Raw genomic sequence first — 26,521 nt, 5'->3', positions numbered from 1 at the left:
TCAGGGGACAACAATGGTGGCATGGCTTGTCTGGGGACCGGGACAGCCTTGGGTAACACTTTTTAAGATCCTGTACTTATTACCCGTTTCCTATGTTCTTCTTAAAAAACTTCACTTTCCTTTTTCTTTTCCTCTACAGCAGTGATTTTCAACCTTTTAAAAAAAATCTCATGGTACACATTAAACTAATTACTAAAATTCCGTGGCACACCAAAAACTGTATTTTTTGCTGATCTGACAAAAATAGGCATAATTTTGACTCATTCATACTGGATGGCTGTTGTTGTGTTGGCTGTTGTCATTTTTTTATTTGACAGTCTAAGGGGAAAGAGGTCCGTGCCCCGACTAAATAGTCAGGTATTGCATCTTTTTAAAATTCTTGTGGCATCACAGTTGAAAATTGCTGTTCTGCAGTATCAGTCCCCACCCTCTTTGGTATCGGGGGCCCGTTTCACAGAAGACAGCATGGGGGGGGTGCGGAGTGTGGGAGCCACAAGGAGGCAGAGCTCAGATGAGCTTCAGTCTGCAGCCTGGGGGTTGGGGTCCCCTGCTCTAAGCATTCCTTTTTCTCTTGAATACTGTTCTCAACATCGCTGGGGTGTGTGCGCGCGCGTACTCGTGTGTGTATGCATGCTTCCTGCCTCTTTACATTATATTACGCGTGATTAGGGAGATCTGTTTCTGCATATCTTAACTGATTATTGATAAAGGGCTGGACAGACGGCAAATATTGACTGATCCCCCTTGAAGACACCTTCCTTGATATCACCGTATATCAGTAGATTTTGCCTCTTACTCTTTTTTATAGCACCTGCTAAGTCCCTTCCTAGCAATTCTCGTAGTCTGAGTTTCATTAGTAAGCATTCACATTTTTATTGTCTGTTGTTCCCAGCTGAGTATAAGCTCCCTAAGGGCAGAGACCCTTTCCTATCTTGTCAGTCATTATATTCCCAGCCGACACCCAGCACACTGTCTGTCTAACCCTAGGACCTGGGGGAATAGTTGTTGAATGTTGTAGAAAGACTGTGATCATTCCACTGGCATTCTGAGACCCCATTTCATTATCAAATATCATCCTGACTTTTGAGAGGGTCAGGGATCTAATGAGATTGAATGGGATCTAATAAGATTTCTTTTCCCCAAGGCTGCTGGATTAGAAAATTAGGTTATGACCTGACTTTGCAAGAACTTTGTAATGAGCCAAAAGGGAAAGGAAACCGCAAAGAGGGTGAATCCGAGAATATGGAGTTGAACGTGAACGTGAGAGAGTTAAAAAGGAAGAACGGTTTAACTCAAAGCATTGAAATCTGGCCACATCTTCCTAGTAAAGACCAACTTCACAAGCTTTGAATGAGTTTGAATAGAAGTGGTTGGAGTTCCCAGTTGTGAATTATTATGTTAGATCCTGCAAAAATACCTTATTTTTTAAACTAATATATCTAATCTCCTGTTTCTAGCCAAAACACCAAAGGAATTCATTAAAAAAAAATTAAACTAGTCTTTTTCAGAAAGTTTGACCTGCATTTTTTCAGCACTTCAGAATCAGTGATAGGAGCCTAACCTCCCACTGTGAGGAGAATAATCTAGTGAAGAATGCTGATATTTCAGAGAGGCAGAAATGAAATCCTGTGGTTGAGATGAGCCTACGTATTACAAGAAGATATCAGTCTAGCAATCTTTTCTTTTCCAGAATCTTGAGAAACCTAGGTATTGGATATTGAAAAAGGGGGCCACGCTGGCTAAGAGGAAACAAACACAACCTCTTAGTTACTGATGGACAAAACTAGGTTAAAATTGTGATGTTCGTCTCATGGAAGATCTTTACCATTGAATTTCATCAAAGGTACCTCAATAACAGTGTCAGAGTCAGAAAGAGAGTTTGGAAGAACAGTGGCTGGGTCCAGAGAGATCATTTCTATTTTTCTGAGTTCCCCTCTGATCTAAGCCCACTTAAGGTTGCTAAATAGATGCCTTCCATGGGGTCAAATGAAAGACAGTGGTCTTAAGCTATAATAGTAGAGGTTTAAAAAAGAATAGGATGAGAACCCCAAGCATGGACTTGAGCAGTCCTGAGTGTTGTGTGATAGGAAGAAATAAGTGGCCCTCTGTCCTGGGTTTTATCGAACAGGGCTTGCAGGTAATGGCAGATTGATTTTAGAAGTCAGGATTCATGGTTGTTGGCAGCCTTTAGAAAAGCCTCTTCGTTTCTCTGGACCTCAATTTCCTGATCTATAAAACACTCCTTGACTCAAAACTCTGACTGTGTAGCTGTATGACATAATAAAAAGGAGTAGAGAGGACTGGGCTGCCGAAGTAGGAGACCCCGTTGCCACTCACTCATTGGGTGACCTTGGAGTCGTCATGTAGCCAGCCTTGCGGGATCCTACTTTTCCGTTGCACAGAAGGAATGATTCGGATCTCCGAGGACTCTCTGGGGTAGGAATGTCGGTGAGCCTGGAATTAGAGAACAAGACGCCAGGGACATCCTGCTGCCTCTTGATTTTTTTTCTGTTGGAAGCAAAAGGGAAAGGCTGGCCCTGCAAGTCCATTTTCATGGATTCTTTTCATCCGGCCTGGCGATTGGGGGGCCTGAGAAGATGCACACACGTGTCCTGTTGGGCCAGGGCAGTGGGCTTGTTTGTAAAGCGTGGTCTCTGCAAAGCCAGCTGTCAAAACAGCAGTGATTCGCCTGAGAGGCCTAGGGGTGAATACGTTCAGAAGAGGCGATACAATGAAGAGGAAATACAGGCGACTTCCTCAATAATGAATGGCTATTCCATTAACTCCTCTATTGATTATCTCTTCTCATCTATCCGATCCTGGGAACAAAGGCTGCAAAAATCTTTAAATGAGTAACATTAACCATGCAACAGCAGTGATTCCTCTCTCTTTTGAAATTGAAACACATTATTTGTGTGATGTGTATAGTTGATTTATTCATTTATTTATTCGTTTGTTCACTGCTTCAACAAAATTGCATTTTTAACTACTGCAAGCCAATATCTTTGTCTCCATCTGCCCTCCCCTCCCCAAAAGTCCCCTCGTAACAGATTTTAAAAATCAGATTTAGTTCCTCAGTTGCAACCAAACAGTATACCTTGCGAAGGATGTAAATTGGTGCCCTCCTCAGATAAAATTAAAATAGGATTTTAACACTTTAAGGCCATCTAGAATCCAAAGTTGAGGTTCTAGCTCCTCACATCCACGTGATTCTTAGCCAGGATAAAATTATTGCTTAATTATTCGTTCATTTGATAAATAATTATTAAAGCTTTGGGGAATGCCGAGATGCATCAGACATATCATCTTGGGGTCTCACAGTCCTGAGGTCTGTAGTTGAGTGGGAGAAGGAGCTCTGTGGACACAGTCTCATTCTGTGAACTGCAAGCACTTGGCAAGCTCAGAGCCACGCAGGATAGGAGCGGAGGAGTGGCTGTTGGCGGCCGGATCCCCAAAGCTGCACGCACCACACACAGGGAGTTTGGCCTCTTGTCTATAGGCAATAATAGGGAACCCAGGGAGATTTTAAAGTGGCCAAGTGTGTGTGTGGAAGGACTGTATGTGATGAGATCTGTGTTATAGTAAGAGCAGCTCAGCTTTAGTGTGTAGGATAGATTAAGCCAAGCAGCCTCATAGGAAGGTGTATTCGTTTGTTGGAGCTGCCCCAACAGAATACCACATATTGGGTGGGTTTAAACAACAGAGACTTACTTTCTCACAGTTCTGGAGGCTGGAAGTCCAAGATCAGGGTGCCAGCATGGCTGCATTGTGGTGAGAGCCCACTTCTGGCTCTTTGAGGGTGCCTTCTCACTGGGTCTTTATATGGTGGAGGCAGCTAGGGAGCCCTTTAATAAGGGCATTGATTCCATTTTGGGAGCTCTACCCTTGTGACCTAATCCTCTTCCAAGGGTCCCCAGTGTGTGTTCCAAATACCATCACATTGGGGATTAGGGTTTCAACACAGGCATTTTAAGGGGACAAACATTCAGACCATCGCATATGGGCAAGGAACAAAGATGTGGGACTGAAATAGACCTTGGGCCCCAGGACCCTGGTGGACATTGCAGAAGTCCTTTCTCTTCCTGAGGAATTACTCTGCATACCTCATGCTACTTCGTCCCAGAGGGGAGCCCGGTGGCAGTTAGGCCACAAAGCTGTTCCCGAGGAAGGAGATCAGAGGCTGTTGGAAGTGGTGTTTCAATGAAGCAGAAACCTGATTTGATTTCACACCCCCAAGGAAGTCTTCTTTCTTCGTAGCTTCTGACTGTCTGGAATTTGTATTAGAGACTTTTGCCAACTGATGAGTAGGGGAGAAGCAAAAATGGAAGAGGAAATGACTGTGGTCTCCGTTCCCTACATCTCATTGCCGTTACTATTGATGAAAATAACCTTCCCCAAGGGATTTCTTTTAAATCTCTACTCTGGAAATGCTTCGTTAGAATTTTGAGTTATAAAGTAGGAAAAGTCCATTTTATTGGATTCCAAATTTTGCTCTCTGTGGCTTCCTGTCCATGGTGCAAATTATTAAAATTGACATAGGATGTGTGTGCAAGGTAATATCCCCTTTCGTAGGCTCTTCTCTAAATTTCAAGATATTCTGTAGAGTGGATTAGATTATGCAGTGAGTGGGGACTCTGAAGAGAAAATAGAATTGTGTATTGATGCCTTCAGAAATATTATTTGATGGCAATAAAATATTCTCTGAAATTCCCTTCAGAGGAGAGAAAATGGAGTTTGTTTGCAGTAATTGCATTTTCTAGCATTTGCTCTCACACTTTCCAATATAAGCCAATTGGAACCTGGGATTTGGTTTTGCTTATTGGCGAAAGTACCATGTAAATTGATCTGTGATGCATTTAAAGAATATGCTTTTGAAAGTTTGGAAATTGAGATGGCTTTTTCTTATTAGATTTCAAGAGTATTAGGGTTCATTTCTATATTTTAGTCTAATGTAATATTAGCCAAATACGTTCTTTTTCAATTTAGTTTTAATCAAGTTCCAGAAGACCATTTTCATCGAGCCCCAGTGGCACTGTTAAGGCCCGGATTTTATTTCCATTGTCAACCCTCTGTTCTGGCTGCTGTGGACCGACCCAGCGGAGTCACCGCACACGGATACCCTGTGCTCATCTGCCCAAACACAGTTTCGGTGTGCAGAAATAATAGCAGTGACTGCAGAAAGATTTTTTTGTTACTGTTTGCGGGGTTCAGGTGGGGAGGGAATCTAAAAAGCCTTAAAATGGTTCATTTCCTTTAAAGAATATGGCCTTTATACCCGTGTTATTTTTATTTAATTTGATTTTCACCATACCTAATGGTTTAAAATACAAATACATGGGATTTGCATTTGTTTCTCTAATTACTCAGTAGAATAATTGCCACTTGTTTTTATAATTATTGCTGGAAGGAACACCTTTCCTCAGTTGCTTTTTAAAGGCTTTGTGGTGGGAAAAAACAACAACATAAGTAGTTTCAGCTCACCCTTGACTTAGTCAGTTAACACTCCTAGTTTATTAAAAATGATTCATGGAATATTCTTTTAAGGTGGTAGGAAGTAGGAGATGGACTGTTCACCCTGAATGAAGTTACAGTGCAAAACAGAGGACAAGTAAAAATGATAATAGTAATAATAGCAACAACAATCATCTTTTATGTGCCAGGTTTGCATTCGGTCCTTTATTGATCCTCCTCAGTCTGCTTATCAACTCTGTAATTAGGTTGTACAATTATCCTCATTTTTTTCTGGTCAAAGGAAGGTTGAATAACATGTTTTGAGTTTGAATTTGTTAGGTAATATGTGACAGAACCAGAAATTTGGTCGCCAGTCTGTCGACCAAGCCCCTGATCTGTTCGTCGGGCCATCTGTCCCTCCGTTCTAATTCATCTGAGTGGTGTGAACAGGCCCACAGCTTGTTGGGATGAGAGGCGGCAGTGTCTTCACCTGCTCTTCTTGTGACTGTCCAGTGGACCCTGAACTGGGTCCAGGTTAGGAGATAGTTTGTGCCAATGGAGTTTGTTGTCTGGGATGTAAATCTTTCTTAACAAGGCAAAGCCCTCATTTGTAAGGAGGAGGTTGGGCAAAATAAACCGTGAAGAGACCAACTGTGGTTCCAGGGGTCCAGCTAGATCCTATAACTCAAGAGTAATTGTCGCTGCATTGCAGTGAACGGTTATCGCCATGCCTTCACAGGTAGAAATAACATGTTGCGCTGGTCTGGGGGGCAGCTTAGTGATACCCATTTGGGAAACGAAGAGGATGTTGTCATTAATTTTTACTACTTTGTGGTTGTCTTTTAAAATGTATGAGTTGGGGTGTTTGTATGTATGCATATGTGTGTTTGCGTTTTTAAGTCACAGAAAGGTATGTTGGAATAGGTTATGGTTGAGACAGGAATGCATGCAAGCAAGGTGCTGCTGAGCAGGAATCAAATCTCTGAGCTGTGTTCAGGTCCCCAATAGTTATGAGTACTAGCGGCCTGTCCCTTTGTGGTTTATACTGCTTAGTGTGTTATCTGTCATCAGCGCCTTGTACTGGTGACTTCTCAGGTCCAGAGGGGTCTGCTTTCCTCTGTGAGGGATGACCTTTTGTTTCCTCTGTGTGGATTAAGGCCTATAACGTCTCCTGGTGCCTTGAGAATCTTTTTGTGGAGCAGGCTGCAGAAGAGGAGAGAGTGTTTCGGCTGTGGCTTCTTATGTTCGCCCTAATTCCTGCAGCAGACCACTGGGCTTTCATTCAGCATTCCTTACTTGCTCCTGGGTTTCTTCTGGCTCAGTCCTGACATTATTGTAATATAGTTTTCTGTGTTTAATATTTCTTAGACTTGGTTTCCCATTGCAAGCATGGAAGAAACCCTAATGCATGAGTTTCAGAGGAGAAGGTAGCAGTCTGAACCTGCTGTGTGGCTCCATCAGCAAGTGTGAGTATTAACGTTAGAGCTGTCAGGACTTGTGAAAATTAATGGAGCCTGACGGGGGACAGACTGAGGTCAGAGACAAAGCTTGCCCTGATTGAGTGTTTCTGGTGGCTTTGCAGCCCAGGCAAGCAAGTGCAAACCATGGAGCCAAGAGGGATTGCTGGAGGTTCGTTCATTCACTTAACAGGTAGGCAGTGGGCACCAACTAAGTGCCAGGCGTTTTTCTAGGTGCTAGAAGTATAGCAGGCAGAGGTTGCAGCTGAGAAAGCCCTCTCCCTGTCTCCAGGCTGGATTTAGCCCTTCTCGGATATTAGCCCCCGGTAATCATCAGTGGGGGGATTTAGATGACACATCTCCTAGTCTGTCCCACAGCCAGAGAGTTCTTCCATCCTCATAGCCACTGGATTTTTTTCCCCCTTTCATTCTCCTGCAAAACTTTCTGCTTGACCAGTTTTTAAGCCCAAGTTATTCTTCCTCAGTCCTCAGTGGAATATGGGGATTTTAAGAGTTTGAACATTCTCCCTTTTTGCTAGAGTCACAATGTTGAAAATATTATAATAATTTTAAACAGAAAAGAGTGCCTTCTTTCCTCCACCTTGGGGGCGTAACAGGGTCCCTTTGTAACACTGGCATAAGGGAAGAGTGTGTGAAAACAGGCCCCCAGCTCTGCGCCGTGCCGGCCGAGGGTTTCAGCGATTTCATCGATCGTAGCATAGCTCTTCTGGTTCGAGTCAGCCCCAGGATAATAGATCCGACCATCTATCTGTTTTATTCTTTTTAATCTCAGAAAGGGAGTTTCTTTCTAGCACACCGGCAAGGAGAGGGAGCCCAAAGGCTGTGTGCCTTGTGAGTCTGATTTTCCTGGGCCTCTGAGATCCACAGCGAGTTCTTTTTCCGTCCTGTCTTCTCTGTGTTCCTTCCTTTTTGCTACAGAGTGAGGTGAGCTTTATTTAGCATGAGGGCTGTGTCACAGACATTTTTGGTTTTCTCATTATTTTCAAAGAGTCTATAATTTATAGTCTATAATTTAGGAGTATGAAGGGGAGTGGGCATAAGGGTTGACAATCTTGCAGTTTATCACCTTTAAACAACTAGGTTTTCCTTCACCCATGAAACCGGTAAGCGATGTTTCCTTTGGGGTGCTCCCCTTCACGAAGAACTCCTATTGTACTCTGGGTTCTTTTCTTTCCTCTCGGTATAAGCAGAATAAATAGGAGATAGCAGTCAATTAGCCTTGCTTATCAGATCCCCGATAACAAGTGGGACGTGGAGAAGGTGGTGTCTGTCATCACCACAACCTGATGGCCGTTTGGTGCCCCTCTCTCCCACATCCCCCACTCCTGCGGAATGAAGAGAACGGTGCAGGAGCCATCTTCCTGCAGGTGTCAGGGAGATTCCCAAGAAAAGTGACTGTTCTGGAGTTGACTTTGGATTTTGAGTTGACCTGAACTTGACTTTTCTACAAGAATACATCCTGTAATGACAGGTAGCAGAAAAATAGGTTGCAGTTGTATGATACTTAATTTTGAAAGACATTAATTTTACTGGTGATGTGTCGGGGTAAGGGGCAAATGAGCAAGGGATCTTGTTTGGCCGCAGCTGTGCTTATATATGTTTAGTTTAAAATGGTGATGCACGTGTGCTCTAGTCTTCACTGCTCCCTATTGCTTCTACCTAGTCCAGTTCCCATTTTTGTTTTACCTCTGTGGTCCCTGTAGGCATTTGGGTTTATTACTTTGAACTTCTATTCTCTTGTCATCATCTCCTCATAGTTCTCATAATAGAACCGGCAAGTTTTAAAATTTGGGACCCTGCGTAACATTGAGCAGAGGAGCAGTTTTTCCTCTTCCTTCAAGTTGGTGACCTTGCCTTCCTGGGTAGGCTCCCAAATTCTTCTGGAAGCTGGTGGGTAAGACATTACACCCGTCAGCTGCAGTAGTGTTTGGGGGAATGCCTTAGATGAGCCAGGATGCGTGTTGTCACAGGGTGGGGCTGATGTGGCTTGATGTCCTCTGGAGGAGAAACCCATGACGTAGGCAGGCACGCAGCTAGAACGGGGAGTTCTCTCTCACAGCTTCAGCGAGAAGGGCCACAGCTGCCTGGGACTAGAGTAAGGATCACTGTAGGTGGGGGAGTGGCGCGAGGAGGACTGAAGATAGGTCTGGGGCTGGACTTCCTGAGGCTGCTCGAACTTTGGAATCACCTGAAAGAAGGACTGGCACAGGAGGCAGAAGAGCCCTTCTCGGCCCCCTGCTGCCACCAGCTTGGCGTGTGACTTTGCTCATCAAGTGACCAAATTCCCTTGCACTCAGTCTCTTCATCACTGAAATGGAATTGGATATGTCAGTGGTTTGTCTTCTTAATGTTTTTAAGCCAGCAGTAACTGTCTTCAAATGGAATCTCTCCCCAAATTGTGAAATAAAGGAAAGCAGTGCCACTGCCATGACCCCCAGAGCAGGCCCCACCCCAGCCCCGGGCAGCTCACAGGTGCAGCTTTCCAGCCGCCAGATCCAGCTGTCCCAGAGGATCCCTCTGCCTCTTTGTGCTGTGATTTATGGGAGCCACTTGAAGTGACAGATTAAATGTCCAGAATTTGATAAGGGAGGGAAGCTGACCTTCACACAGTTCGCTGTGTGTCTGCTTTAAAGTTGTTACGGATTTATCAGACACGTGCACACCTGAGGATCTGGAACTTCACTAAATACTCTCTGTTCCTCTTCCCACACTCAGGGAGGACTACCGCATCTGATTCTAGGAAGATATTAGGGACACTCCAAATGAGCAATAGAATCTGGATGTTCTCTGTCACAGGCTGTACTAGTCACTGTGAATGAGAGGCCAGCCCTGGCACGGATTTTTTGGTACTCAGTAGATATTAGAAGGGTTGGTGAATGGGACAACCGAAGGAGGAAAAAAGTGATGTGTTTAGGCAACATATTTTGCAGGATTAGAATCATCTCATCAGAGGTGGCTGGGCTTTATTGTGCACAGCTTGAAGACCTCAGAGGCCACCCACCATCACCTCTGGATCCCCGTGCCTCAATGACCTTACTAATCCTTCTGTTAACTTGAAGAGCACCTTGGACCATGCTGGTTTTGGCTTTGGGAAATCCAGGTTTTTGTTTCCATCTTCAGATGCTTTCCTTTGAGAATAGTGACATCATGCCATATTTTCTTAGATAGCAACTGGGAAGTTTAATCATTATAATAATCATCATAATGCAGTTACTGAGTGATTATGAAGTGCTAGAAATGACAGGTTCTTTGCATGCAGTATCTTGCTTAAAGCCACCAAACCTCTGGGGTAGTAGTATTATTTTCCTCCTGTTTATATTCCGGGAAACTGCAGTTTAAACAGTTGTTGGAGATTATTTGCTTAGACTGGATTTAGGGGCAGAGAATAGACACTTCAGGGGGACAACGTGACACTGGCTTAAATCTCGTCATAGCCCAAGATGACAACTCAGTTCCTGGAATTCTAAGGAAGCTCCTGGCAAATCTTGTAGAGGTTCAATCATTCCTTCACCTATTCGCCAAATACTAGTTGTATGCCTGCCATTGGGTTGGTGTTGAACTGGGTACTTTGTGTCAAAGAACCACAAGCCATACTCCGTGCCTTCAAAGACCTGGCAGACTAGGGAGAGACAAGTCATATGCAAAAAAGCAAAACTTAAAAAACAATGGAGTGAAAAATAATTAATATGCACTAATTGTTTTTACTCCATATCATGCATGTGCTTTAGAAGCTTTTTCTCATTTTACCTTGAAAATAACCTGTGAGGGAAGGGTGCAGTTATGACCCACGTTTGCAGTGCACCTTGGAGAACATAAGGAGCTATAGACCACAGTGAAGCCACAAACTTAGCAGCATTCAAGGTTATGCAACTAACACGTGGCAAAGCCTGGAGTCCCCGCTCTTTACCCCATGTTGCCTCTATGGTTAAACTGTGGTAGTTTAAACATTGAGTCACAAAGAATAGAAATGTGAGACATACAGTAAGAAAGTGCTAAATAATACCCGTAGAAGTAAAGATGAAGAGGGAGAGTATAATGAGTCAGCTGGGACGGGACGCAAAGGGAGCTGAGGAAGAAGAGGGAGGCAAGGAAACGTCAGAGAGGGAGGAGGAAAATGAGAGTGCAACATCAGTAATCAAGGGAATTGATACTTTGAGGGATGGGGTGCCACTGTGTGTGATCAATGGAGGTGAGAATTGAGAACAAAGTCTTAGCTTTGGCTGTTAGGAGATTCTTATTGACATTCCAGGATAAGCTTTTGGAAGAGAATAGAAACAGAAGCCAGATTTCATTGGGTGAATTCTGATTAACCATTTGTCTCTATGTTGCTAATTCTAATAATAGTGTGGGCCCATCAGGCAACACAAACATGAGGAATGGGACAGATGTGAGAAGTGATAGAAAGTGGGGAGGTCTGTGGCAGTCTGAGGGTCAATATCACCTGAACTTTTACTTTTCCAAAATAAGCTAGAGCCCTGGCTGGTGTGGCTCAGCGGGTCGAGTGCCAACCTGCAAACCAAAGGGTCACTGGTTTGATTCCCAGTCAGGGCACGTGCCTGGGTTGCAGGCAAGGTTCCCAGTCAGGGTCATGTGAGAGACAACCACACATGATGCTTCTCTCCCTCTCCTTCTCCCTCCCTTCCCCTCTCTCTAAAAATAAACAAAAAAAAACTTTAAAAAATAAACTAGAAACCCAGAACTCTTGATTTTTAAATATTACTTCCATTTTTAAAAAATGAAACACACTTGAGGGCCAACTGTAATATATCTGTGGGCTGAACTTGGGCTACCAGTTGCTAGCTCCTGGAATTCTCTATCCAGAAGCATGTAAGTGAAATGAGGAAGCATCTCAAAGAAACAACAAAGTTAGGGATGGTTTAGGGTTTTTTTTTTTACAGATTTTATTTATTTTTAGAGAGAGGGGAAGGGAGGGAGAAAGAGAGGGAAAGAAACATCAGTGTGTGGTTGCCTCTCACATGGACCCCACTGGGGACCTGGCACACAACCTAGGCATGTGCCCTGACTGGGAATCGAACCAGCAACCCTTTAATTTGTAGCCTGTGCTCAATCCACTGAGCTACACCAGCCGGGGCTGGTTTAGGATTTTATGTGAGGCATGTATATGTGTGTGGCAAGGGCTGCTTGTTTTTTGTTTTCTGGGGATGGGTAAACATAAACTCATTAGGGAGGAGGATTAGAGAGATAGAGAGATCCGAAATAATGAAACAGAGCTGTCTGGAAAAGGAAAATGCCAGTGGGAGTGGGAGGAATGGGATTATGAGGGCAATTCTTAGAAAGGTGATTTTGATCTTCTTTTTCTTAGAAAAGTCCCTTTAACATTTCCTGTAATAAGGGCTTGGTCATGATGAACTCCTTTAACTTGACCTTATCTGAGAAGCACTTTATTTGCCCTTCCATTCTAAATGATAGCTTGGCTGGATAGAGCAATCTTGGATATAGGTCCTTGTCTTTCATGACTTGGAATACTTCTGTCTAGCCCCTTCTTGCCTTCAGGGTTTCTTTTGAGAAATCAGCTGATATTCTAAGGGGAACTCCTTTGCAGGTGACTGTCTCCTTTTCTCTTGCTGCTTTTAAGGTTTTCTCCTTATCTTTAATCTTGGCTAATGTAATTATAATGTGCCTTGGTGTGTGCTTCTTTGGGTCCAACATTTTTGGGACTCTCTGAGCTTCCTGGACTTCCGGGAAGTCTTTTTCCTTTGCCATCTTGGAAATTCTCCTTCATTATTTGTTCAAATAAGTTTTCAATTTCTTGCTCTTCCTGTTCTCCTTCTGGCACCCCTGTGATTCAGTTGTTGGAATGTTTGAAGTTGTCCCTAAGGTTCCTAAGTCTCCTCATTTTTTTGAATTGTTGTTTCTTCATTCTGTTATGGTTGAATGTTTATTTTTTCCTTCTGCTCCAGTACATCGATTTGAGTCCTGGTTTCCTTCCCTTCACTGTTGGTTCCCTGTTTCTTTATTTTTCTTTATTTCACTTTGTGCAACCTTCCCTTTTTCCTTTATTTTGCGACCATACTCAACTATTTATGTGAAGATCCTGATTACCAGTGTTTTGAACACTGGATCTGATAGGTTGTCTAAAACTATGAACAGTAAAATGACAACAGACTCACAACTATCAACAACTGAACCTAAAAAACAAAACAAAAACTAAGCAAACAACTAGAACAGGAACAAAATCACAGAAATGGAGATCACATGGAGGGTTATCAGTGGGGAGATGGGGGGGAGAATGGGGTAAAAGGTACAGGGAATCAGAAGCATAAATGGTAGGTACAAAATTGGGGGAGGTTAAGAATAGTATGGGAAATGGAGAATCCAAAGAACTTATATGTATGACCCATGAACATGAACTAAGGTGTGGGGAATGCTGGTAAGAAGGTAGGTGTGGGGCAGAGGGGATTAAAGGGGAGAAAAAAATGGGACAACTGTAATAACATAATCAATAAAATATACTTTAAAAAAAGATGAGATGCCCTGGCTGGCGTAGCTCAGTGGATTGAGTACAGGCTGCGAACCAAAGCATCTCAGGTTCGATTCCCAGTCAGGGTACATGCCTGGGTTGCAGGCCAAGGCCCCCAGCAACTGCACATTGATGTTTCTCTCTCTCTCTTTCTCCCTCCCTTCCCTATCTAAAAATAAATAAATATTTTTTTAAAAGATGAGATGAAGCAAACAGAACGATAGGAAGCTAAGAGGAGGAAGTAAAGATAGCCTACCTTGAGGATAGAGGACACATTGTTTGCCAAGTGGAGAGTCAAAAGGAGCCTGGCCCTGGCTGGTGTGGCTCCATAGGTTGGAGTATATATCCAGTAAACCAATAGGTTGCAGGTTCAATTCCCAGTCAGGGTACATACTGAGGTTTTGGTTCAGTCTCCCATTAGGGTGTGTAGGAGAGGCAACCAATCTATGTTTCTCTCTTGCATCGATCTTTCTCTCCCTCTCTCCCCCTCCCTTCTCCCATCTGTAAGCATATCCTTGGGTGAGGATTAAAAAAAAAGAGGCAGCCTGGCAGTTGGAGAGAAATCTGGAAGAGTTTTGTGGTGACTGTTTAGGGAACAGGCAGCAGCAAGAATGTGAGACAATTAGAGCTGCAAAGTAGCAGTGAGGACCCGGCTGACTTGCATTAGCCTTTAGTTTTAAGTGAGCATCTACTTACGTGATACCACCAGGTGATACAGGCACAATAAAAGATACAGACTAGAATGAGACTTAATTGCTATTCCTAAAGTTTGTGGTTCCACTGTGGTGTGTAGCTCCAACCTGAACTGATAATGGACCAACTTCCCACATTTTATTCTCACTTGCTCTCATCATATTTTTGAATTATCTGTACTATTACTTGTCTGATAGTTTTCTTTAAATTATTTCATTTTATATATAGGTTTGGGCAAAAGTAGGCTTACAGCTGTAAGTATGTGAAACACAGACTTTATTCTTAATTATTATTTAGTATTTATTAATTATCTTATTATTTCCATGCAAACAACTGTAAACCTATTTTGACCCACCCTGTATAAAAATAGAAAAATGAAAAATAGAAAAATGAATGGACGTTGTTTGCACTGTTATATTGTACTTTTTCAAATGTGCATTTTAACACATACAAAAAACTATTTGATATTTTGCCAAAAGTTCATCCCCACTCCCCCTAATATAATTTTGTATATCACAAGTAGAATGTATGTCACATCCTGGGAAAGATGAAACTGGTTAGTTATATTGTTCTTAAGGTCATTCAAAGCAAGAATTTTCCATGTTAGAATAAGTGGATATAGCCTCGATATACATTCTTCTTTATTTAGGCAGCTTGCTTCTATGGGTTGGTCTGAATAAAATAGATAAAAAGCAGGCACCTTTTTGTTTGATGCTATTTGAATACCAAGAAGTTTGGGGCTTGATTGCAGAGCCTTCCAAATTAATCTGGTAGGGAAAGCAACTCGAATGCTGTCAAGTAACAGATTCGTCAGCTGCCCTGCTTTACACTTTTCATATAAAACAGAAAGGTTGGCAGATTATAGATAAAAGGTCAGTTCAGCAAAAAAAAAGAATATGTGTCAGACAATCTCATAACATAGGTAGCAGAGAATGGAAGTTGAAACTACTATTGGATTCTCCGAAAGAGATGAGTTTGTTGGCACCGTGTAAATCTCATCACTGTGTCTTCGGCTGTTCATTTTGGTGGCTACTCCTTTATGTCCGGTCTCCCAATATGATTTCAAAGACACCGAAGAGTCCTGTCTTCCTGAGGAAGATTTACTTTGCAGCAGTTTTTTTTTTTTTCCAAACGGGTCTGAAGGGCAAACATGTACTTCCTGTTGTCTTGTCTCCCAATCTCACCTGTGCTGTCTCTGCACCAAAGCTCTAAAGTGGGAAGAGCGAGAAGCCAAGCCCTTTGGCAAGAGCAGTGGTGCATAAAGAAAGGGTTTACAGTGAGTCCATCATCATGAATGATTAAAGGGGAACCGGGCAGCTACCGCGTGAGTTGTACAAATAGAGTTGCTCAAAGATTCAGGCCAGGAGGGCCTGTGTTGGAACCAATTACTGTCCAGGAAAACGGTCCAACCTTGGGAACACAGGTGCACTGGGGGTGTGCACTGGGTGGTATTAGGCCAGTGGGGTCGCAGAGCCGTGATATTAGAGTTGTGGGGCATCTCACAGATTTCCAGCGTGTGCAGTGCTTGGAATTTGCAGCTTGTTAATACATCTTTCATCTGTATTTTAAGTGCAAGGAATTGTGCAAAATATATTCATTCTATCCAAATAGCTTGCAGTATGCATTGCACTTCTTATTGCCTTATGCTAATGCAGATTGTAAACTCACACAAACATGTACTTGAGAGAGGCTTCCTATTTTCCAGGAGCTGTCCCCCCAGCAAATAACTGAGGCCAAAGGCGTGTCACAGTATTGTAGGCTAGTAGTCAAGGATACCCACTGACACTTGGCCACAGTGTTTTCAGTTTCATCTTATGCAGTGTTATTTTCTGACGGCTTTCCTCTCTCTCTTTAGTCTCCCCATTAACTCACGTGCTGTATGTGCACTTTTATTACTGTTAGAAACATAAAAAAGTGTAAGCTAAAGAAAAACCAGTAGCATTCCAAAGCATATTCTGGCAATCTTAAAAATGGCTTCAATATTAGCAGCTATGTTTGCATTGTGCTGCTGGGATTATTGGGGGCTTCACAGTGTAATTGCTACAGTTTGCATTGCTGAAATGCAGGTGGACCCATGACAAAATTTGCTCCCCACCCTAAAAATAAATATGACGCTCTTCCCCACTAAGCTTCATTAATTAAATCATTGACTCCGGCTTGCTGGTAAGCACCGATTCTTTACAAGTGTATCCAATTTCCTGCTAGTGGTAACTTTCATTCTTCCTGGAATCGCAGGAAACATTAATTTTTTCGTTGGACCCAGGAGTCTCAGGAAGCTGGAATTATAGGCATTATTGTCCCACCCTTTCTCCTTTCAAAATGAAATGAAATGAAATGAAATGAGCAGCAGCCCAGCGGTGAGGCTTGAGGGATGGGTAATGAAAACGAATAGAAAGGGCATTAATTTCAGGATGGGGACAGCTGCCCAGCACTATCTCCCTTTGGATTTTGGTTCTTATAGCATCACGGTGAGTTATTAATATGTATGATCTGTACTTTATTCAAACATTATAAATCTATGCAGAAGTCTGGTGTTTGGGTTTTTCTTTATAGCTTTCATTCTTCTTCCCAGAATTATCTCATTTCGATCGGGAAACTTTTGCATAAAAAGCACACACCAAGAGCTCGCATTTCCATACCATAAATATTAAAAGGGGGTTAAGCTTTACAGTTTCTTCTCCCATCCCCAATGGGTGGAAAGTTAGCCTTCAAATGCAGAGGGAGGCATTGTTAATGTTCTTTTTATCCCCCAGCCAAAAGATAAACTTTAACTTACAATATGGAATTGTACTCTTTTACTTACGCAAATTGTGGGATGCTTGGCTACGCCATGTCTTCTGTATGAAGGATATGCTAAAAATCTAACGGTCATCTGAATTGTTAAGAATGGTTGGTTTGCTTATTTTTTTATTAAAGTAGAGTTGACATACAATTTATGTTAGTTTCAGGCATACAGCAGAGTGATTCTACGCTTACATGCCTAACGATGTCATCTGCTTGTTTTTTGAGGTCCAAACCAAGTTCAGACCTTTTTTTTAAAAAAAAAGATTCTATTTATTTATTTTTAGAGAGGGAAGGGAGGGAGGGGGGGAGAGAGAGAGAAACATCAGTGTGCGTTTGCTGGGGGCCGTGGCCTGCAACCCAGGCATGTGCCCTGACTGGGAATCGAACCTGCGATGCTTTGGTTCGCAGCCTGTGCTCAATCCACTGAGCTATGCTAGCCAGGGCCCAGACCTGTTTTTTTTTAAGGAATGTGATTAAAGTGCTTTTTGCTGAATTCATCACAGTGAATCTGTAGCATACAGAAGAGGGAAATGGAACCAGAAAACTTAATGTCTTCTTAGTAGCTTTTTAGCTTCTTAGCAGCTTCCCATCTCTCGTTTATTGTCATTTTTGTTAGCATAAAGGAGTAGTCATAAATTTTGGTTCCCATGGAAATATAAAGGAATGCACGAGCTATTTCATTTGGGTATACCGTCTGTTAATCACGCAGTCTCGGCTGTTGTACTTCATGATGGGAAATGAACGTGCTAATTGGTGCTCTTTTTTTTCTTATTTCAGGAAACCTGCCATATGAATATAAAATAGTGATTGCTGGGAATCATGAACTGACATTTGATAAGGAATTCATGGCAGACCTTGTTAAACAGGACTACTACCGTTTCCCCTCTGTGTCCAAATTGAAACCAGAGGACTTTGACAACGTTCAGTCCCTCCTGACAAACAGTATTTACTTACAAGACTCGGAGGTAACTGTGAAGGGATTCAGGATATACGGGGCACCTTGGTAAGTGTCCATGCGAACAGTCTCATCTTCTGTGTGTGTGTGTGTGTGTGTGTCCCCGCTACCGCTCAGCACTCAGAGAGCCTGGTGCAGACTTGGGTGCTTTAAAGGAAAAGGGTAAGCTGGAATGAGTCCTTATGGCTGTGTTTCCAACAGAGCACAGAGTCTGGCCCTGTTGTGAAGGGCTGTGTTGGTTGTTTTCACTGTGGTGCAGAGGTCTGTAGGCAGGATCAATGGGAGCAGGGCTTGGGTTGATACAGGTGTGGGTGGGGCTTCGTGTGTGTCTGTGGGACACAGAAGGATTTGGGGGAAGGGCACCATTGTTGCTCTTCACGCAGATTCCCGGGCTCTGGACGTTCCCTCGCCTTAGGCTACTCGTTTCCCTCTCAGTGTGTACTGGAAGCACTCATAGACTTGCTTAGATTAGGGTTTTTGAACCTTACTACACATCAGAATCACTAACTCTGAAAAAATACAGATTTTTGAGGTCCTGCCCATCCTGATTCTGGTTCTCCTTCCTGAAGTGGGGCCCAGTAATCTGTATTTTTCAAAGCTCCCCAGAGGAGGCTCAGTGTCTGATGCTCAGACACTTTGAAAGTCATGGGTTAAGAGCTCAGTACTAGAGTTCTTTGCACTGAGATCTACCAAACTTGAAGCAGGTGCATATTCTCTGGGGCCAGACAAAAAGTATTTTGACCTTGGCTTCTATCAGTTGTCTGGATTTCAAGAAGCTGATTCACAGAGGTTGAGCCCCAGTTTCTGCATCCCCAGGGGGTAGAAATAATACATCCTTTAGAGGGTTATTATGAGGATTAAATTAAGTGACATTTGCAGGAGATTCGGAAGAGTGCCTGGTGGTTTGCTTAGGATAATAATTTTCTGGCCTTGGATCTGCCACTAAGTATTTCTGTGAACTTGAACCTTCAGAGCCAGTTATTTTTTCATCTTCAAAATGGGAGTGTTAGAGCAGAAGGTCAGTGTCAAAGAAGTCTTGGGTTTTTATTATTTATTTACTTTTCGAGTGCTGTATATGTATACAGAGCAGAAGAATTAACTTTTTACTTACCCAGCCTGGAGCGGTAGTGCAGTCCTGCCCTGGGCGTTGCCGATGAAGGCTGAAACAGGAGAGAGTAAATTCAGATTGGCCACCCCACTCAACAGTTTGGTTTGTCCTTTGTAGAGTAGCAAGTTGAAATATTTCCTATTTCACTTGGCATCTGAAAGGACTGATGAGTGGGTACAGGCATATATCCTTGTAAAAATCAACCTGACAATGATTGTGAACTCTGAGTTGAGTTCTTACTATATATATGCCAGGCACTATCTAAATCCTTTATATCTGTCATCTGATTTATTTCAAATACCTTGAAGAGATGGGCGCTATTCTGATTCTTATTTGGCAGACGAGAAAACTCAGGCACAGAAAGGCTAAGTGACTGCTCAAGAATCACAGACTAAATGATAGCATCCTCATTTGAGACCGACGACAGGGTTCGCGATGTGGCTGAGGTGGCGGTGGTCATTGGTGGTTATTGTCTGCAGTGGCTCTGTCCAGCTTTAGTGTGACGTACATCAGTTCATCTTTTTAATATGCGAGAAGGTGGTAAAGGGAAAAGAGAAGAAAGAGTAGAAATTAGTCTGATCAAACAGGAATCTGACGAAGGAGCTCAGGGTGGTGTTGGAGGTTGATATTGGCATTTCTGGGTAAATAGGAGGGGGGAGAGAGAGCTGTCCCAGATGTCCAGCGTGGTCCTTAATGACTGCCCAGTAGCTGAGGAATGACCTCTGACTGACAGAGAAGTTACATGGAGTTATGATCATTTTTTCGATAACTTCAGATGATCTTTGAAAAATCTTCAAAGGTCACTGAAGATTGAAGGTTATTCCCGAGAAAACAGGATTTTCTGAGACCGCTGGATTGGTAGTTGTTGCTGAAATGTCGAGAGCCAATAAGCCTCCTCCATTGGGGGAGCACGTCCAGACCCGTTTAGGGGCAGGTTTAGTTAAGTCCGGCTATGGCCATGATGAACGAGGGAGTGATTTTGGATCCTGGGGCAGATCTTGTTGTAGCATTTCAAGAAATTAAAAATAACAACAACAACATAGTAATTCAAATAATATCATGTGATGAGGGATAATTTTTTTGGTGGTGGTACAAACTCGGACAAAGTTTATGTCTGAACTGGATTCCTATCACTCAAAAATTTTATTTTAATATTGGAAAAGATAGTAAAGTCAACAGAATAGACACTCTCAGCCATCTGAAATGTTTTCCTGAGGTTGTTTTACACACAGTCTATTGGGATTTCCAGAAAGTCTGAACTACTTCCTACCTAGCATGTCCTTACAGCAAGGGAGATCTTGGTGGGGAATTTGCCGCACCCAAAGGAATTGTTGCTACTTTGTCCTTTGACTAAACATGCAGAGGTTGATGGTAAGAAAGTTTCCGTCTCATCCTGTATTTTGGAGGCATCAGTAATTTGGATCTTACTGTGAAGATATTTTGCTAAAATCAATATTTCCAGGACTGTTGAAAATCTGAACCCCAACTTAGGAATGCCTACGTGCCCATTTCCGCGCCGGGAGGACGGGTTTTCCCCGATCTCCCACTTGTTCAGCCCTGGGACCTGGGGCGAGTTTCTGAACGCCTCCATGTGTCTCTCTTCTCGTCTCTAAAGTGGGAGATAGCAGCATGACGTCCCTCACACGGTTGTCAGGAGGATAAATGAGTTAATGCGTCCACAGCATGCAGAACACTTCCCGGCATCCAGGGAGCATGTGATAAGTGGTAGCTGCTGTTACCGACAGAGTGGGGTCGGTGTTTCCAGTCTACCTTCTACCTCTGTCCACTTCATACGAAGGCCACTGCCCTCGTCGTCGGATGGGGTGGGTCTAGCCCTGGTTCAGCCTCTGCTGATTGGGTGACTCACTTTAACTTCTCCATTGGTAAAAACAGGGGCAACGTCAGAATCTTGTGGGCATGCTTATTTTAATGTCTTATATGATTTTTAACCTCTTTCGCTATTAAGAATTTAACGAAACTAAATCACCATCTTTCTCCCTTCAGAAGTTAGGTTTTTCCATTCCTGAGTTTTGCTCAGAGGTGAATGAACGCCTGCTTTAGTAACCTGTTAGACGTGGCGACCCCCGAATAATGTAAACTGATGTGAGTTACATGCTTTTCTAATGACTTTTTGGAAGACATACTAAATTCTGATTTGCTGGTAGTGCTAGTGGTTTGAATCTACAAACAAATCAAATAAAAACCTTGATATTAAGGATTTCCATCCTTTCGTAGGTTTCTCTAAAGTAATTGCCATCTGACCAGGAAGATAAGATAGCTATGACTCATGTATCTAAAAAATGTGGATTGTGACTTGGTCTCCTATATACAGGGCTATTCAATGTGTGTTTATAACTTGTAGCACAGCTGAGAGCTTCCTGAAGATCAGAAAGAATGAAAGGAGTGTCTTTTGATTGACAGTTTAGCAGGAATTTGTATGTGGAAAGTGACTCACAACACCCAGCGCGTTCACGTGTGTGTGCAACTGACACTTGCTGGGGTGCTTCTTCAGTCCCTGAGGAAGAGGGTGTGGATGGTTTTGGGTCGGTCTGGGAAGATGCAGTGGTCTGCACTGCAGAGGTTGTAAGTGGGATGGCTCGTCCTGGGAGAAAGGTGCTCCCCTGGCAGGAGGACAGGGGTTGACACATTCCTGGGGACACCTCTGCTTCAAGAGGTCTCATGGCAGGTTCTGTGGCTCCCTTATAGAGTCATTGCTCTGTGGTCATCAGCTTCAGAACTCGTCAGACTCTGTACTCCTCACATTTTGACAAGAAAAAACTGTTTCAGCTCACGGCACTTGCTCAGGACTCGCCTCACTTGTTGAAACTTACATGAGTCACGGCGCTGCCCCACAAGAGAAAATGCTTCATTGTTCGGTACTCGTCGGTTCTGGAACAAATTAATGGGGAGTACCGAGGTACCCCTGTATTTTCCTTCACCATTCAGTTATTCCAAAAACCTAAAAGAAAGAAATTGGGCATGATGTATTGTTATCTTTGGGAGTGGCAGTCCAGTCACACTCTCTTAATTTCTCCTATTAATGCTTTTCTCTTCCTCTTTGGGGGACAGAAGAAAAGGGTCTTGTGTTGTGAGACAGTTACGCCCGCCTAAGACTTTGCTGTCACGACAGGAAAGCTGGTGGGTTTCTGGAATCCCTCTGAATGCTGATTCTCTGCTGCCAAGATGGCTCCTGAGTTCCTCGTCACAATCACTCTCAGCTCCGTAATGCCTTTTCCAAAGGCTGAGTTTGGTTAGGCACAGGAGACACCATTCTAATCTGTCAAATATTGGCCACTGTGGTAACGAACCAGTTGTCTGGCTAGGGTAGAAGGGCAGTGGACTTTTATCATCTTTTTTGTGTTTTTGGTTACTGATCTGGGGAGCCAGCGTTGTAGTGCAAGCAGGTTTCAGTAAACCCACTCATGGGACTTGGCATTGAAACACCCACCAGCCCCTTCTCCCCTGCCCCCAGGTTCAGGTGCTCTTTTGTTCCTAAGATGCTGTATAGAAAAAAAAATCCAGGTACTAACTGAGCAGCAGCCAAGCTGCAAAAGGTAGAGTCTATGTATCCGACCGGCACAGAGCAGTTGTGTGGCTCAGCCATAGCCTGCACCTCGTTCCCCTGTTCAACAGAAATGCAGAGCTGGTCTCCCGTGGCTTTTAATGAATATGAGTGGGGCTTTCCGATGTGCAGGAATTTGATCTCTATGCTGGCCAAAGGGTCAGGAACAAAGAGCACACTTTCTCATGTTAGAGTAGACCCAGGTGTAATTTGTCAGATTTAGTAACTGTGGAGGAAGTGCCTTAACTTCTGCAGCAGGAAAATTAGATCTGGGGCCTAGGCTGTGTAATTCTAAAACGGCTGAAATAGCAAGAGAGAGCCCATTTGAGTTGCATTTTCAGAGGAAGTCTGAGCAGGATTTGTGTTTTTCTCCCTCCTCTCTTTTCCCCATGTCAGATCATAAACATGTTGAATTCACTCATTCATTTAGACGTAATTTTCTCAGCATTTTTTAAAGTGGGAGTTAAGTGTTGATTTTACTCTGCGGCGTTTATAATTGTGCTTGCATACCAATAGCTACAAGGTTGCTCACGTTTCCTTGTTCTGTTCAGTGTGATAGTACTTTATGTTTACCCTGTCAGAAAAGCTTCAGATGTTTTTATTTCCAATTATAAGTTTTGTAATGCATCATCTACTTTGATGACAGTCTTCAAGTTCTTGAAATAGCGAACAAATTAACAGCAGATATTGAGTGAAAGGATTAGAAAAACAATTGGCAACTCATATGATAGAATTCAGATATGGGGATGGGTGGAATAGGCTCATTTATTTTATTTTCAGTCATACTTGTAATTAACTTGGGCCAAAAAAAAGGAAGAAAGAAAGAAACAACTCCACATTCAGCAGGAAAGTCCTTTCACACTGAAGAACTATACAAACGGTATTGGTTCTATACCATGTTCTCAGGGTTCCGGCTTTTATTCAGGAAGCTTCAGAAAGGTATTGGCACAGAAAAGGTCTGTGTGTGTGTGTTAAACAAATATGCACTCTGCTTTTACATGATTCTGTTTAAAGGCCCAGGCTAACATTTCATTTTTCTTGGCTCAGGGCCTGTAGACTCTCCCATTATGAAACCTATGGCTGTTCTGCCCTGCTCTAGAGTTTCAGGCTCTGTTTACATTTTTGCCCATTTCAGAATGCAGCTGACTGCTCTTAGAGCCGCACGGGATCAGATTCTCTTCTGGTTTAACAACTGCCCTGTTTATTTGAAAAAGGAGAAAGCAAAACCGATCACTTTGCTTCCTACCTCCCGTTGATAGCCATGTCAGTAAATAGCATTTCGAAAGCCGATTTATGCAGGGCTTGTGATGTTGGATCCACCTGTACCTTCCTGCCCACTCTGTCCAAACCTTGAAAGCTTGTCATGTTGCCTTTAGCCGATGTGTGGTGGTGGTTGTATAGACCAATGTGGCATAGGTGGAAGTCATATGCATATCAGCATTTGCATAACTTAAAATTTTGCCTACACATTCTGAGAGACAAACTCAATTAGTAAACAACTAATAATAAATTTGGATGGTATTTTTTACTCAGAGAATGTGCACATGTGTTATCTCACTTGGGCTTCACAACCATTCTAAATAATTAAAATTTAAATTGCAAAGCAATTATAAACACTTAAAATAGGCAGAGGATGTATTAATAACAACAGTAGCCAGCATTTACAAGTGTTTATAAGGTTACTCAGTAGAGCCCCCTTTTGACAGAGGAGAGCAAGATGGAGTTTTTGCCAGAGAGGGTGACTTACCCAAAGTCACAGAGTTCATTCGGGGACAACTGGGTCTAGAATCCAGAGCTCCTTTGCTGAGTTCTCTAGACTAAACCAGGATATCCTAGTAACCACAGAAGTCCCCCTATTCTGCTTGTCAACATGCGGCAACTCAGGCAGTGGCAACTTGGAACACGGGGCTGTTTCCACACAGTTACAAGGGCAGACAGATCCAGGCCAGGACTCCGCAGGAGCCCTCAGGGCTCAGAGATGAGGCACTTGCGGGGGAAAGGAGGCATGTTGAGGGGACATGACAAATGAACCATCCTGTATCCTTTATGTGGTGTGCTCTGCAACCTAGGGTTTTCAAAATGAAAAGTCTGTGTCTCGCAAGACATGGATCAGCTCCGTCTGGTCTTTCTGCACCATAGAGACAGCTTCTGTTGCCATTGCACACCCATCAGGGGGCGAGTGTCAGGTGCATGTGGCTTTTTCTCTCCAAAGCACCAAGTGGCAGGTGAGAGAGACAGCAGCCCTGGGCATATGCACCAAGAAGGAAGTGCTGGCCGTGTGCCTCCGCTGAAGTCAGGCCTGGCGTGAGTCCTGGCACCATGCCACAGAGAAGACCTGTACCTTCACGTTGAGACCCAACTGGCTGGCTGCTGGGTGTTCTTTCATTTTCTCAGGTTATCCTGACAGGTTTCTTTTTACCCCACAGTTGCTGCTGGTGGATGGAAGGAGGTTATAAAGTGGGATAAGCTCTCTGAGGGCAGGAATCTTGTTTGCTTTATTCTCTGTGCATACCCTAGGCTAGCCCAGTGCTGACACATAGTGGATGCTTAGCCCATATCTGGTGAATGAATGAATGAATGAATGAATGAGAGATGTGTCTGTGGTTGACGGACTGAAGGTCTGCACAGCTACAGAAGGAAAGAAAATATTTGCAATACTAGATCTAGCATAGCCACGAATCTGTAAGAACAGCCAGAGGTGGCAGAGCATGATGGAATGAAACAAAGCGCTGAATTATGTCCAGGAGCTTCATGGACGTATCAGGTCCTCCCTGAATACAGAAAGCATAGCAGCTCCTCTCCCGGTGAATGTGGTTTAGTAACACCGGGGACTGGGAGTGGCTGGACGAACTTAACTTGAAGGCAGTGAGAATTTTCAAAGAAAGGCTCCAAAAGTATTTTTAAGCTCTTTATTGTCATTTCTTTACCTCAGATGCCTTATCTCCCTGTTGTGAGCAAGAATGGAAGTTTCTGTTAGATTTGGAAACTGCCTCTTCAGACTGCAGTAAAAGAAGTCAGCGTAAGGTGTGATTTGGGAGGAAGCTCTACCAGGTGTGGATCCTCAGCAAGTCCTTTGGATGTTAGAAACCAGTTAGCAAATATTTTGTATTTTCTTTTCACAATGGTGGAATTCTCAATGGTCAAATTCTTAGAATTCAGTTAAAGTCACGTAGATTCTGTATCATTTATTTTCAAGCTATTTGGCAAACACGGATTTCTCATTTTATACTCTGAACTCCAAGTACAGTGTGCATTTCTCCAGGTGTTTCCAGTATCATCAGACAGGGAGTCCTTCGGGGTCCCGCTGACGGTCTTCACCCGTCTCTGCCTGGTTCACATCACTGCTGCTGCTCTGCCTTCCCGGGGCTTTCTTCTCCCCCGTAGCTCAGGTTTGCTCATAAGTAAGCCCAGGTAACTGCACTGGTTCCTCTGATCCTCCTGATGATCTGCAATGCAGGGGAGATGGGCTTCGGAGCACACAGGTGGGCAGTTGCCAGCTTCCACCCAGGGCTCCCTTTCTGCTAGGCACCGCACCTGTGCAGCCTCAGGACAACCCTTCTGTCCCTTCTGATGAGTCTGCCCATGGGAGGCTTGCTGGGGGACACCCTACCGGGTGTGCTCAGGGACATCACTCTGACAGTGAAGGCTTTGTGGACACTGGCCTGGAGCTCTTCCTGCTGATTACCTCGTCTTGTAAAGCATCAGTTTAACCAACTTCGGGCAGGACCTCCCCAGAAGAAAGGCATGCACTGAACGGTCTGATCCTCAGGCTGGACGTAGTTTAAATGGCTGCAGCCCCGTTCTGCCTGCCGAAGGTGGGGGAAGGCAGTGTGTAGTACAGCGCCGTAGGCTTTGAACTTCAGACACAGCTGTCCCCAGCGGGCTGGAGTCTCAGTTTTATCATTTAGAACTCATGTAACTTGTTAAGCAAGTTTTTTCCTCTCCTAAATGGCAGTTTCATCTGTCAAATGGGCATACAAATAATAATGCCCATTTATTAAACATCACC

General features: G+C 43.5%; 1 protein-coding gene across 4 annotated transcripts in view; it reads left to right on the top strand.

The window, feature by feature from the left end:
- MPPED2 (metallophosphoesterase domain containing 2) overlaps positions 1-26,521 on the top strand; it is a 164,286-nt gene that overhangs the window by 67,325 nt on the left and 70,440 nt on the right. For all 4 annotated transcript variants that reach the window (XM_045825406.1, XM_045825411.1, XM_045825410.1 and 1 more), the window contains exon 4: positions 17,665-17,890. In XM_045825406.1, coding sequence (XP_045681362.1) covers positions 17,665-17,890 — 226 coding nt within the window. The remainder of the gene's footprint in view (positions 1-17,664; positions 17,891-26,521) is intronic.

Source organism: Phyllostomus hastatus, unplaced genomic scaffold (genome assembly GCF_019186645.2).
Source record: "Phyllostomus hastatus isolate PE091 unplaced genomic scaffold, TTU_PhHast_1.1 phas_scaffold_585, whole genome shotgun sequence".
NCBI lineage: Eukaryota > Metazoa > Chordata > Mammalia > Chiroptera > Phyllostomidae > Phyllostomus > Phyllostomus hastatus.
This window is presented reverse-complemented; position numbering and strand designations above follow the sequence as displayed.